Source organism: Sus scrofa, chromosome 13 (genome assembly GCF_054392235.1).
Source record: "Sus scrofa isolate SSC_HxYL_T2T_F1_AM1 chromosome 13, Sscrofa_HxYL_maternal_Yorkshire_Landrace_v2.0, whole genome shotgun sequence".
NCBI lineage: Eukaryota > Metazoa > Chordata > Mammalia > Artiodactyla > Suidae > Sus > Sus scrofa.
In genome coordinates, this window is record NC_139395.1 from 160437359 (window position 1) to 160451755 (window position 14397).

Sequence of the window (14397 nt, forward strand, 5' to 3'; positions counted from 1 at the left end):
TTCTGTGAGCTGTCTTAGCAAATTATTGAATCTGAGGAGGGGACTGTGTGCATCTCAGTTTCTAGCCAGTCAGTCAAAGGTACAGGTGACAACCTGGGACTTGCAATTGGCATCTGAAGTGACTCAGCCTTGGAGGACTGAGCCCCTCAACTATGGGAGCTGATGTTAACTCCAGGTAGATAGTGTCAGAGTTGGGTGGATTTGGGACACTAAACTGGTGGAGGAGAATTGGTCCGTGTGGGAATAAACCTGCACTTTTGGTATCAGAAGGCTTCTGTGCAAGACTAAGAGTAGAGAAGAGGGGAAAAAAACAACAACAACAAAACAGAACTTTTCCCAGCACGACCTACTAAATCAGGGGTTGGCAAACTAAGGCCCGTGGGTCAAATCTGGGGCACCGTGGACTTTTTTTTTTAAGTTTTATTGAAGTGTAGTTGATTGACAAGGTTGTGATGATTTCTGCTACAACAAAGGGACTCAGAAACACATATACACACATCCATTCTCTTTCAGATTCTTTTCCCACATAGATTATCACAGAATATCAGGTAGAGTTCTCTGTGTTATACAGCAGGTCCCCATTGGCCACACCATGGACTTTTGTAATGCCCATGAGCAAAAAATAGATTTTAGATTTTTAAGTGACTAGGAAAAAAAAAAAAAAAAACCTCAAAAGAAAACTAGTATTTCATTTCCATATTGCCTCTGGTGTTTCACACTGTGATGGCAGAGTTGAGCAATTGCAACAGAGACTGGATGGCCCACAAAAGCTAAAAGATTTACTACCTGGCCCTTTACAACGAAACTTCTGCCAATCTCTGTACTACATAATTTTCAGACTCCAACAACGAATTACGTTTCTAGGGAAGATCCAGAGATTCCACCCTTTTACTAAGGTGGAAAGAATGTGCTAGTGACGGGAGCACCAGCATCACTGAGAAGCTCAGTGGAATCTCTCCTCTGCAGGCTGGGGCTGAAGTAGGTGATGCTTTTATAGAACTGGATCCCTAGTAGCAACAAGGATGAGGAGATCCCAATATAAGAGAGGAGCAGGTGCCAGCACTTAAGAAACAAAGTGGATGTAATTACTGTAATGGTGCCCAAGGAAGCCTGGCCCAAAGGGATATTAAGGTGGTGAATAAAACCCAGTGTTCCTAAGGCAAATATATATGGACAGCCAACAAGTATATTGCTTACATGTATAATCAAGAGATCAAGGACACATGAGAGAAGGCTGAAGCGTGGAAAGTCAAGATTTCTTGCCCAGTTTCCAGGTCTATAATAGTACTGGTGTGATTATTGTCTGTTCCCCCCTCAACTCCACTTTTGAAACTTCTGCACCCTATTCGGTGCCCCGGGAAGACTGAACTATGCATCCTGAGTCAGGATGCCAGAGAGTGCCCTTGCCCTCTGCCTTGAGTTTGGTTCATCCAAAATAAAGCAATAATAGGCAAATGGAAAGAAGGAGAGTGAGGTGAAGGTATATATTCTCTGGGCATTCTCTCTGCAGGGTGGCTATGACCTTCAATCAAAGATGACAGCACTTCTCAAGGTGATCCCCTCCACCTACTCTCTCTTTCTAGGTCCTAGTAATCTTCCTCCTTCCAAGGCTCTAATAATCACCCCCTTTCCTTTCCCCTAAAGAACTCAGGGTGGTAATAACACATGCCTACACTCCCTCTGATTTCCTTATATGCCCCCCAATCCTTTTTAAATCTCCTTATTAAACTGTCCTCAAACTACTTAGCTTGTGAGTATCATATGTTCCTTGCTGGACCTTGAATAATACAGGTATAAAATACATTTGCGAGAAGAGAGTAAAGACTGGAGACTATAGCCCAAGCAAAGGAAAACAGGAGAGAGGAACTGATTTAGACAGGGAACAGCGGAAATGGCAAAAAGGGGCCGATGAATTAAACATTTTTAAAAGGGAGCCATAGAACATGAAATCTTTTCACATATTCCCCTCTCCCCAAATCTTATTCAAAGATGACCAAAGCTAGTCTGGGTTACTGGCCTGAAAATAAATCAGTCTTAATGCTTAACAGGAGAATGTGCTCTGCTGCTTCTCAAGAGCCTTCCACACCTCCACACCAGAGCTGAAGAACACTGCCAATAGCACAGGTCAGCTGTTCACCAACCAGAATAACAGCTCCCTTCCCAGCTCAGAGATCAGTTGGCATTTTCCTCCCCTCTCCCCTCTGGTCAATCACTTCTCTTTGCCTTCACCTTCACCTAGAGGTTTCATTCCCAAAGTATGTCTGCTGCGATCGCCAAGATATAAATGAAAATACTATAGGTCACTGGCTTCCTTGAAAGCAACAGCCACATCTCAGCCACTGCTGGATCCCCAGCACTCTGTTCCACCAGGTCTGTTGTGTGATAATGAATAAGTGGCCACAACTTTATGAACCAGGTAGGCAGCGATCATTGTGTTTGCCTCATAAACCTGGAAGTGAAGGTTTGAGCCCCAGGACCAAGCAGTCATCTGCTAGTATTAGAACTTTCGTAACTTTCACCCATCACATTAGCTTTCCAACCATTTGGAGACTCTCCTTTATTTCCTCTGGGCCAAATTAGCAGGGTCCAATGGGTGCCTAGAGCACTGTTAGGCCAGCAACTGAAGAATACCTGGACAATTTGTAACTCAGAGGGGAACAGGACTTTGGTTCTGCTACCTAAATACCCATCCTCATTCCAATATGTTTTCAGTAAAACAAGATAAGAGAAAGTATTCCTGGGCACTCTTTGTTTACAGATCTGACTGAAGACAAAATGTATATCAAATGGGACATGTTATTGTTGCATCAATACCCTTGTTACTGATGGTAGGTTAAGGAAAGCAAACTGGGTTTATCCACACAGATAGTTAAGAGAATTTAAAATGTAAGGGTTTTGTTGTTGTTGTTGTTGTTTGTCTTTTTTGTCTTTTGAGGGCCGCACCCATGGCCTATGGAGGTTCCCAGGCTAGGGGTCTAATCGGAGCTGTTGCCACCAGCCGGCACCACAGCCACAGCAACGCCGGATCCTTAACCCACTGAGTGAGGCCAGGGATCGAACCCTCAACCTCATGGTTCCTAGTTGGATTTGTTTCCACTGCACCATGACGGGAACTCCTAAAATGTAAAATATTAGACTAAAAATTCAAGATCTGCCACTGATAATGGACGTTAAGTGTGCACGAAAGTATAATCCCATGAGCAGACTCAACTGTTGGAAAATTACACAAAGAAGACTAGGTAGGGATATAGAATTAAGGCTGTTTACAATGCAAAATGTCACTACTTCTTTAACTAAGGTGACAGGAATGCTAGTGCCTACAGACTAGTCATCTGACAGTCTTCTTCTCTAGAGGAAGTGGTATTATTTAGAGCCTCAAATTAATGCTACAGGTTTTCATGTAGAAAGTACAGCACTCAGGTCTTCCCATCATGGCTCAAAGGTTAACGAATCTGACTAGGAATCATGAGGTTGCAGGTTCGATCCCTGGCCTTGCTCAGTGGGTTAAGGATCTGGTGTTGCTGTGAGCCGTGGTGTGGGTTGCAGACACGGCTCGGATCCCGAGTTGCTGTGGCTCTGGCGTAGGCCGGCGGCTACAGCTCTGATTCAACCCCTAGCCTGGGAACCTCCATATGCCGCGGGAGTGGTCCAAGAAATGGCCAAAAGCCAAAAGCCAAAAGCCAAAAAAAAAAAAAGTATAGCACTCAATGAAAAGTAAATGGTCAAGAAGATAAGATAGGGCCAAAAACTATCAAAAAGAGAGACTATTAAAAGACCTACGGAGAACCCAATTAATAGGATTATCAGGCACAGACTCCAAAATAACGCTGATTAATATTTTCAAAGAATTAAAAACAAGATTGAGAATTTTGGCAGCCTGTTTGCTTTTCAAACAAAGAACAAGATAGAAGTCCTGGATCTGAAAAATATGATAACGGAAATTAAGAACTTAATGATTGGGTTTAACGGAAGATTAGATACATCAAAGAAGATATTTACTAAACGGGAAGGCAAGTCCAAAGAAAACATTTGATGACACAAGTGGATGGAAAGTACAAAAAGAGGGTAACGGACATGGGAAAAAGTGAAAATGTTGAAAATACCACCTGTAATTAGAATTTCAGTAGGAGAAGAAAGCGAGGACAGAGAAGTAATATAGGATGGAATAATAGCCAAGAATGATATAAAACTGACAAAAAATACCAAGCCACAAACTCAAAAAGGATTCCAAACCCCAGAGAGAATAAACACAAAGATAACCATCCAATTATATCACTGTATAATAGCTGAAAATCAAAGAGAAAGAAAATTTTTAAAGAACCATTAAAAAAAATATTTTCCAAGGAGCAAAAATAAGACTCTTACATAATTTCTCAACAGATATATGGGAAGCCAGAAACAATGAAACAATATTTTCCATGTGTTGAAAGAAAATAACTGCCCACAGAAAACTCTATGCCCAACAAAACAAATATATGTATTACCTTTAAATTAAGGAAAAATTAAGATATTTTTAGAAAAACAAAAAGGAAGATAATTCATCATTAGCATGTCTGCCCATAAGGCAATGGTCCAGGATATTCTTTAGGCAGAAGAAAAATGGTCCTAGTTATAAAATAGGATATACAGGAAGAAGTGAAGAGCCACAGAAAGGGTAAATCTAAATGAATATTGACTCATAAGACAATAATCATTTCTTCGCGGTTTAAAATATACAGAGAACTAAAATGCATGACAATAATAGCAATAAGTTGGGGAGGTAGGTAAAGATTAATGAATTCTAAGGTTCCTGCAAAATCCAAAAAATGATAAAAGTACTAATACATATGAGATTTTAATAAATGAGGAGTCTACTTTGTAATCTCTAGTGTAATCACTAAAAGAAAAATGCATAACTACTAAATAGATCCTTTTAATAACCAAAAGTACTTCATTCAAAATACAGTATGGGGGAAGGCATATACACACACACACGCACACACACACACATATATATATACAGGTGTGTGTGTGTGTGTGTGTGACTGGGTCACTTTGCTATACAACAGAAATTGGCACAACACTGTAAATCAACTATACTTTAATGAAACGATTTTTTTAAAAAAAAAGACAGCAAGAAAGATTAGGGGTGAAAACAGGCAAAACAAATACGAAGAAAATAAGGTGATAAGTTGTAAACCCACATGTATTAGAAATAATAGCACCCGGTGGAAGGAATGGGATAGACAGGGAGTTTAGGGTTAGTAGATGCAAAGTATTACATTTAGAATGGATAAATAATAAGGTCCTACTGTACAGCACAGGGAATTATATCCAATCTCCTGGGATAGATCATGATGGAAAATAATATTTAAAAAATAATGTATATACATATATATATATATACACACATATATGACTGAGTCACTCTGCTGTGCAGCAGAAATTGGCACAACATTGTAAATCAACTATAATTTCATTTTTTAAGAAATAGCACCAAGTACTAATCCAGAGAAAGCAAAGCTCGGCTGCAGAAGTCAAGCTGTGAATTGAGGAGCCAGAGTTGGAGGGAAGTGAGTCGGGCATCAGGGAGAAGGATCTGGAATGAGGTGGAAAATAGTGTTGGAACTCACAGGCTTGTGTTCCCCAATATTTGTTAGGTAACTTGAATTAAGTCTACCTGGGACGGCTTAAAAGGCCCAAGAAGGCAGACAAAGCAGGGAGTGGGAATTCCCTTACTCATGCTAATCGGTAGCTACCAGTCACCATACAAAGACTTGGGTGTGTTTCTTCCTTGTTTGCAAAGCTTTCACATGCACTGTGCCACCTGTTCATCACAGTCTGTGATACAGAGCCAACAGAATCATAACCCCCACTTTATATATGAAGAAACAGAGACCTGAAAAATGAAACAACATCCCTATCATCACACTCACTGCTGAGATTAGAAACTTTCGAATTCCCCATCCTGCACTCTTTCAGCCACGTGATCACTTAAGTGAGAGTAACAGAGGATTTACAAGCTTCTGATCTTGCCATGTACCTATTACCCCTACAATTCTGGGGTGTTTGTTTCGCATCCTACAGAATGCTGGGTAGCCCAGCACTACTGAAGAGTTGTTAAAATTAAATGAGCTAATGTTTGAAAACTCCTGGTGCAGCATAGATGCCTCAACTCAGGGCAGGTGAATCAGACTCTCAGAGGAGCACCTTAAAGGACAAGCAGAAGCCAGGAATTGTCAGAGACAGCAAGATGAGGGGGACATGGGGCCAACCTTTCAGGGGCTCCCAGACAAGGAAAGAGACAGCAAATGAGCATAAACAACACCACTGAAAGGCAGGACGAGGGCCATGAAGACTCAAGGAGAAGGGGGAGGCCGATCACATCTAGCTCTCACTCTGGACAGGAAGGGGACCAGAAAGGATCAGAGTGGCAGGGGCGGGGGGGCCTGGGACGAGCTGTGCAGCCAGCGTCATTACCTTTCTGGCCCACGTGACCATCACCATGACTGCTGTGCAGACGACCGCAAGCACTGTGGCCACAGCTCCAAACAATGTGATCTGGAACCCAGCTCTGTGTTCAGCCGCTAAAGGGAGGACAAGACAAAGGTGAGTGGCCAGAGGCCAGAAGCCAAGGGCAACTGTTACCCAGGGAATCTTCGGGGTCAGGGGGTCGGCCAGGCCTTTCTCTAACCGCAGAACTGGGGTCTTCCAGCCCAGCTCTTTGGAGAGCAGAGTATCTGCTGAGCCCATCGCAAAACCAATGACTGCTCTCTCAAGGGGTGCACTTCATGCCTTTGATACCAAAGCAGACTGCTTTTAACATTGCCCTCCTCAGTTTGGCAAAATCACTTTCAGTAATAAATGTGAAATGGAACAAAGAACAGCCAGAAAGTGAACATGTTCTATTAAACTTTATAATCATACTAGTATTCTTTAAATTTAATTAAAAAGTAAAATGAATATTAAAGTACAAAAAGAAAAAAAGCATATAATCTTTCACCTTCTGCCAAGAATACTTATTCCAACTAGGCGTTGAGACTCTGGAGGGAGGAAGGTTCTGCTTTATCCTTTGCTGTTCTGCCAGCACCTGGTATCTCACAGGTGCTTACTAAGTATTTGTGACATGAATGAACGCATGAACAAGTGAATGTCTATGAAGACATAAAATGTAAATGGAAGAAGGGAGAGTCAGGAAGGGTGCTTTAAAGACACAAATGATGGGAGTTCCCATTGTAGCTCAGTGGTAATGAACCTGACTAGTATCCATGAGGACAAAAGTTCCATCTCTGGCCTCCCTCAGTGGGTTAAGAATCAGGCATTGCTGTGAGCTGTGGCATAGGTCAAAGTTACAGCTTGGATCTGGCATTGCTGTGGCTGTGGTGTAGGCTGGCAGCTTAGCTCCGATTCAGCCCCTAGCCTGGGAACCTCCATATGCCACAGGTGCAGCTCTAAAAAGACCAAAAAAAAAAAAAAAGACATGAGTGATACTTGACCCAAGGAGAGGGTGAGGGAAACAGGACAGTTGCCAGGATGTGTGCTGGGCTGTGGGTGGAAGAGTTTCCAGGCTGCCTCACCCCATCCCACCTCCTTCCCAGGAACTCGGGCAGAACCTGGGTGTCCAGTCCTGAAAGGAGAAGGGTGTAGCAGAGGCCAGGCCCCCTTCCCTCCAACAAAGGGCTTCGATTGCTGGGGATCTGGCTCAGATGTGCCATCACTTGGGACCAGGGCAATGCCCACAGTCCCCACAAAGTACCAGGAGGGGGAGGGGAGCCCAAATTCCCCCGACTGGGTTCCTCCTGCCTTGAGGACTCAGTCTCCTGTCTTGGCCGCAGGTGGGGAAAGAGGACTGTCAGGGAGCAAAGCTGGAGGGGGTCAGAGGCACTGCGGAGGGCTGTCCATGGAGCCAGAGAAGGAGGTGGCTCCGAGCCTCATGCTGCACTGACCTATGCCAGGGTCCCCCAAGAAATAACACTTGAGAGAGACCTGAAGGGAACTTTTTATCTTCTCAGTTTACACCTCTTATGCTACCTCATAAAACTTAATCTCCAACACAACTGATGGCAGCACATAGCAGTTCAGAGGGAACTGCTATATAGTTGAGTGGAAGTACATCTTGGGCTCAAATCAGCTCTACCACTCTGAGCAACAGCCAAGACTCAGCTCCCACCTCCACCGAGCAGTCAAATGGAAATCAGGGAATCAAATTCACAACGAACACTTACTTCATGCTTGCCATGTTCCGGGCGCCCTTCTAAGGGTTTTTTCTCTTAGTAAGCAACTCAGTCTTACCTTAGCACCTCATAGGGTCTTACATCTTTCCCTCATTTCACAGATGAGAGAAACCAGGCACAGAGAAGCTCAGTCTTGTCTGAGGCCAACAGCAACACTAGGATTTGGACCCAAGCTGTCTGGCATCAGAGTCTGAGCCCCGATGCTAAACTAATTAATGAGAGCCCTTCTCAAATGACCTGAACCATTGATCTTCCTAAAAAACATACATAACATGTCTTGCCCGGAACAGTGATTTTTTTTTTTTTTTTTTTTTTTTTGTCTTTTGCTGTACCTGCAGCACATGGAGGTTCCCAGGCTAGGGGTCAAATGGGAGCTATAGCCACTGGTACACAGGATCCAAGCTGAGTCTTCAACCTACACCACGGCCTATGGCAACGCCAGATCCTTAACCCACTGAGCAGGGCCAGGGATTGAACCTGCGTCCTCATGGATACTAGCCACAACGGGAACTCCAGAACAGTGATTCTTAATCCTAGCTGCATATTCAAATCATCAGGAGTGCATTTAGACCCTAAACAACCTGGTCTACCTCTAGAGATTCTGACTGAATTGGTCCAGGATGGGGTGCCAGCATCAGTACCACTTAAAAACTCCCAAGTGATCTGAACACGCACCAGGGTTGGGAGGCCTCGCTCTGCAGTGTTCAGTAGGACTGCGTCGTCTGTCCTAGAGGATGAGGATCACCAGCCACCCTGCTCCAGAAGCCATACCTGAGCTTCGCAGGACTTCCAGAAAGAGTGTCCCTGTGTAAATCCCATCAGGGTAGGTGTGATAGATGCAGAAGTACTCTCCTGTGTCGTTCACGGTCAGTGACCTGAGAGTGAGGCCCAGGTTGGGGCCAGGGACCACTCGCTTCATGAAGGGTGGGTCAATGTGCCACCCCAAGGTGTCATGACGAATGGCCAGAACTTGGTCCTGCTGCTTCCAGTTGACCTGAGTCACCTTGGCAGTGGTAGAGGAGAGGTGACATTGTAAGGTGACAGAGCCACCTTCTTCTGCAGAAATGTTCCCCACTGTTACTATTCTGCCTGTCATGGCTCCTAGGGAAGGAGAGAAAGCATGCATTTTTAACAGCTGGCCTTGAACCTCCCCGTAGGAATTCCAAGGGACTTTGAGGCCAGAATTGTTTTTTGGAAGGAGAGTCTCTGCGGTTTGTCCTGTCACTTCCCCATACAGACCATAATTGTCACACAACGTAGCACTTCATCCTCTCAGGATATTCTGCTGTAATATTCCTTGTGATGAGCTCAATGATTATTTCCACATACTTATTTTTGCCACTCCACCTTGTGACAATATAAGCCCATGACAGCCACCACTTCTATTTAATTGTATCTTCCAGCCACCAGTTCTGTGCTAGGCACTTTATCTTTTGAAATAAAACTGGATGTTTTGGGTTGACCGCCATTTGGGATGTCTGGAAAATGTTTCAGAAAAGCCACAAAATCCAAAGGAAAGGAGGCTTGGAAAGAAACTCTTGTGTCTCCCAGGCAAACACACCACCCTCCTTGGCATAGCCCCCCCCCCCCCGGAAAACAACATGAAAACGAAACTATCCTACAGTTTTTAAATATGTGTGTCCCCCTCCAAAACACTTGCTTATGGTTTTTAATATAGAAGGAAACAGATTTAACACAAATTCAACCTAAATAGTAGAATCTCTGGAATCTATGACAAAGACATTTTTGATCCACAGAAGACTTACATTTTTCCAGAAGTTTCCTCAAGGACAGAAGAAAGGAGTGAACTTCTCCCAGCAAACACATCATCCCTGCTCCTTGTCCCTTTCTCTCCCCTGGCTTCCTCTCTTGGGTCGGCCAATCAGGCACCCCCAGCCCCGAGTCCTTCATCTGCTGCCCAAAGCAGAACTGTGTCTCCTTTTCAGAGGCAGCCGTTCCTCACCAGAGGGTACACGGGACTCTGGAAACTGTGTCTCCTTCCCTCAGATGGATGCGGCAATCACTGCAGCCACCCCCTCCAGTTCCAGGCTAGACTTCAGGCCTTACCTGAGGCGGGGAGGAGAGCCTGCCTCAGCCCCTGGGCCCAGATCAGGAGGAGACACCACCGCATGCTTCTGCCCAGGAGGCCGACAGGAAGCAGCTGTGGCCTCTTCTGCCACCGAAACTGGCCAACTGCTGATGGTGAGACCCAACCTATGAGGAAAGAGGGTCTCGGAAAAACCAAATTCAGCAAAAACAACATCAAAGACAGATAAAGCTCTCAACAAGTGCACAAACGGCACAGCGCAGGCCACAAGAAAAACCATGAAGGAAACACATTTTAAAATAAACAAAACTGTGGTTAGAAGTACACTGGTCTTGGATTACTATTAGTCAATCTACTGTTTTTAAGTTTCATATCAATGCACTTTTTAAAATCAGCTTTTATCTATCAAGTTCAAGGGCACCTGTGCAATGCCCAAGATTCTGGAGCACCTGTTCCTGATGAGGTTCACTGGGCTCCCCCTGACTTCATCCTACTAAAGAGTATGCCATGATCAGAAAAACTTAGGTTTGTGCACTTAAGTCAGGAACTGTCCTTGAAATCTAATGAATGAGGGAACAAGAAGCATTTACTTCAGAGGCAAGACATGGGTGACACAAAATTCTTGGTCAAACAGAGCAACTTTCCCTCGAGAGAGAAAAAGAAATCAGATTCCTTCCCCTTGAATCTTATTTCTCCTGTCTTGTTAATTTGGACTGAGACATTGTTGAATTTCAGCATAGTCTCTCTGGCCCAGTGGAATCAGAGGAGACCAGAAGAGTGAGTTTTCTTGTGTATGGTGACCCCATGACAATTGGTGATGCAGAGAAGTGTAAACCCCAGCTGCCTGGCCCTGGATTGGGATTGGCTGACACTTGTCTAGAGCTCCCAGCTCATCAAGTCCCATTGTTGACTCACCCTTCCTTCTTTCTTCCTTCTCCCCCTCCCTCCCTCCCTCCCTCCCTCCTTCTTTCCCTCCCTTTCTCTCCCTCCATTCATTCACTGAAAAGTCCCTGAGCACAGGCAAAACACCAGACTCAAGACTATGAGCTCTGGAGACATGAGGGTGAATAATCACAGCCCTTGCTCTCAGAGAGTTCACAGTCAAAGCTTACTCTCTGGTGAAGCCACATGCTGGGGAGAGGAGGTGGAGGGTACACAGTCGCCTGCCTTTGGGACTCGCCCCTACTACCTTGGGCATGCCCTGAATGTCGGCTACTCCATCAGGGGAAACATCGGAAGGCTGGTACCCTGCTTCTCATTCCAGCTCAGCACACTGAGTATTCTGCACTGCCCTGTTCTCCTTCTCTTCTATAGGAACTGCTATCTCAAACTAGCTACCCCCCTCCCTGGGTGTTGCCCCTCCCCAACTCTATACTATGACAACTCAGGCACCTCCCCCTATACCCTACCTCCAGCCCTTTAGACAAAATACGCCTCACCAACCTTTTTCAGCTACCCAAATTCAACCTGTCCTTCAAGGCTTATATCAAGATACATCTCCTTCACCCCTCCCAATAGTCACAGAGCTGAAGAAGCTATGAGACCTAATGCGTGTCCACCTAATGTGGGTACAGAGGCTGAACAGACAACGTGTTTCCAAAACTGATTGCCAAGGCAGAGGATCCAGGAAATGAAGAGCCACAAACAGCTAATGGGAACAAAGCACAGAGAGATGTGGATTCTGGGGTCTGGACTAGAAAAAAACGCATAGCCTGGATTTCTATAGTTGGGGTGGGTAAAAGCCATAGAGATAGGACCATAGAGCCTGTCTTACCCAGTTGGCCTTCTGTGTCCATGGATTCTGCATCCATGAATTCAACTAACCACAGATTGAAAATATTTTGCTTAATTCAGAAAAAAATCCAAAAAATACAACTTGAATTTGCCATGTACTAGCACCTATTTACTAGCATTTTCATTGTTTTATAATTATTCACATTGCATTTACATGCTACTAGGTATTATAAGTAATCTAGACCTGAATTAAAGTACATGGGAGGGTATGAGTAGGTTATACGCAAATGCTATGCCAGTTTATATAAGGGACCTGAGCATCTGCAGGGTTCCTGGAACCAATCCTCCATGGATTCTAAAGGACAACTACATAATGAGAAATACAAGGAAATTTAAACTGGGTTAAAGAATTGTTTCTAAGCAATCAGTCCAAAGAGAAGCACGGTCAAGTCCATTTTGATCAATGGTGCTCTCCAAAGACATTTAAGGGTGGTGATTAATACCTTACGGAATAAAAAATAAATACCTAGGTCCAAAATGATCCTGCTTTGGTGACCTTGAGAAATTACTCAAGCTTCTCAAGCCTCAGTTTACTCATTTATAAATAAGAACAACAGTGCCCCTCTTTACCCTGTCCATGGGGTTATTGTAAGGATTCAGTGAATTAATATCTGGTGAGGTGTTTAGCATAGTGTCTAGAACACAGGAAGGGTTCAATACATCAATGATAGTATTGATAATAATATTAACTAAGGAAGTAAAAGGGAAAAGGGAGGAGAATATTCCTGTCTACATAATATATTTTTTGCCAGAGGAAAACTCTGGTCTCTGGACTCCAAGGTTGGAGTTTTTTCAACCTCTTCAATCTGGCTCATGCATCAGATATCACAATATAAGGATAAAATGTTACTGCAAAAAAGTAGCCACTGTACCAGGCAGACCTGAAAAAGCCTTGGAGGAAGGTGAACGACAGAAGAGTCTCCCCAGGGAAACTTCCAAATCCCTCTAAGAGCCTCCTAAGGGGACTCCACCCGGAGATGTCACTGGCACAACCATCCATTCAGCAGTGGAGCAGTGCAGCTGTGAGGGGCAGGTCTGGACCAAGAGCCCCCGGGGGCCACCTTGAGCCCCCTCTGTGGCCAGTCAGCATCCCCTTCAACACAGCATGAACCCCTGTAGCTAGCTGGGTTCTGACTTGCATTTCCATTTAAAGCATAAAAGGAGCCACCATATTTTTCTTCCCCAACTCTTGGGGCTGTGGGCTGGACAGATATGGCTAGACTTGATGCAGCTGGCTGGGTGTGGGTGCTGGGGAAGGGACCCTGCTTGCATGTTAAGGGGGAAGAAATGCTGGCCTAGAATGCTCTCAAGTCCTTTCACAGTCCAGCCTTCCCCTCACCCTGCAATCCTCATGAGCCCACATTGGCTCCCTGGCTCCAGCGGGAAGCCCATGGCCTGGCAGGGGTCACAGCACTGGGCCAAGGAGGCTAAGAGTGGTCACACTTTCCACTTTCCTCACGTACAGGAAACACAACCTAGATTCTCTCAGGGCACAGACCAATCTGTGTCTTTGAACTTCAGACTCTCCAAAGTCTTCCCTCTGGCTCAGCAGTAGTGCTGGAGCCTGGGGAATACCACAACCTGCTTCTCCCCCTCTTCCCGGCCTCTTACCAAGGGTAACATCCAGCAGCTGCAAAGGGTGGTGACCTTCTCAGCCAAACACTCCCACTCTCTGCCTCAAGACCAGCACCTGCTAGTGTAAGCTCTGTGGATTGAAAAAGAAAAAAAAATGCACAACCTAAAAGTAGGTTTCATGCAGCAGACATTCTAAGGACTTCAAGCTGGGGACACAGCATCTCAGATAACACTGAGAAATTATAACCAAAAGGCAAGGGGAGGAGCCAGAATATAAAAGATTTTGCAACAAAAGATACCGGGGAGTCAGAAAATCAAAAGATTACAGTTTATGAAAGAAAACCAAGTATCTCAAGTTAAGGAGTTTAGTGACTTTCTCTGTATGGGAAGATGCAAGAGTCTGGGCACACTGAAGTCATTTATTTGATATGCATCTCAGCTGTCTGGGGCTGGCATCCTGTGCCTTCCCATCCTGAGTCTCCTCAGGGTGCAGTGCACCTTCTGGGGTAGCTACCGCAGTTGACTGCTAGATGGTGGGCACCCTCTTTCCATCCTGAGTTCCCTCAGGGCTCACCATCAGGGAGGCTGTAATGTGATGGCTTGATGACTAAGGCATGCTTTGTTGACTGATAGGGAGGGCAGCATTTTTAGTGCATAGCTGTATTGTGGCCAAGGAGTCCAGAGCAGTCACTTCACAGCAAAGCCATCCAAGCAATGGGCAGCTGTTCCAAAGCCCCTTGAGAGAGATGCCTCAGAAAATCAAAGTCT

The 14397-nt window shown here is 44.8% G+C and overlaps 2 protein-coding genes across 9 annotated transcripts in view; one reads left to right on the plus strand and one right to left on the minus strand.

The window, feature by feature from the left end:
* The window catches only part of NAA50 (N-alpha-acetyltransferase 50, NatE catalytic subunit), a 574571-nt gene that overhangs the window by 39162 nt on the left and 521012 nt on the right, over nt 1–14397 (plus strand). The gene's annotated exons all lie outside the window — the stretch shown is intronic.
* Nucleotides 1–14397, minus strand: part of TIGIT (T cell immunoreceptor with Ig and ITIM domains) — a 125627-nt gene that overhangs the window by 8857 nt on the left and 102373 nt on the right. For 7 of the 8 annotated variants that reach the window (XM_084991287.1, XM_084991288.1, XM_003358804.5 and 4 more), the window contains 4 exons: nt 13666–13759; nt 10281–10427; nt 8985–9314; nt 6460–6566 (listed from right to left, as the gene is read on the minus strand). In XM_084991287.1, coding sequence (XP_084847413.1) covers nt 6460–6566; nt 8985–9314; nt 10281–10344 — 501 coding nt within the window. In that variant the 5' untranslated portion in view covers nt 10345–10427; nt 13666–13759. Of the gene's footprint in view, nt 1–6459; nt 6567–8984; nt 9315–9979; nt 10428–13665; nt 13760–14397 lie in introns of all 8 variants that reach the window. The other variant, XM_084991291.1, reaches the window with a different exon arrangement.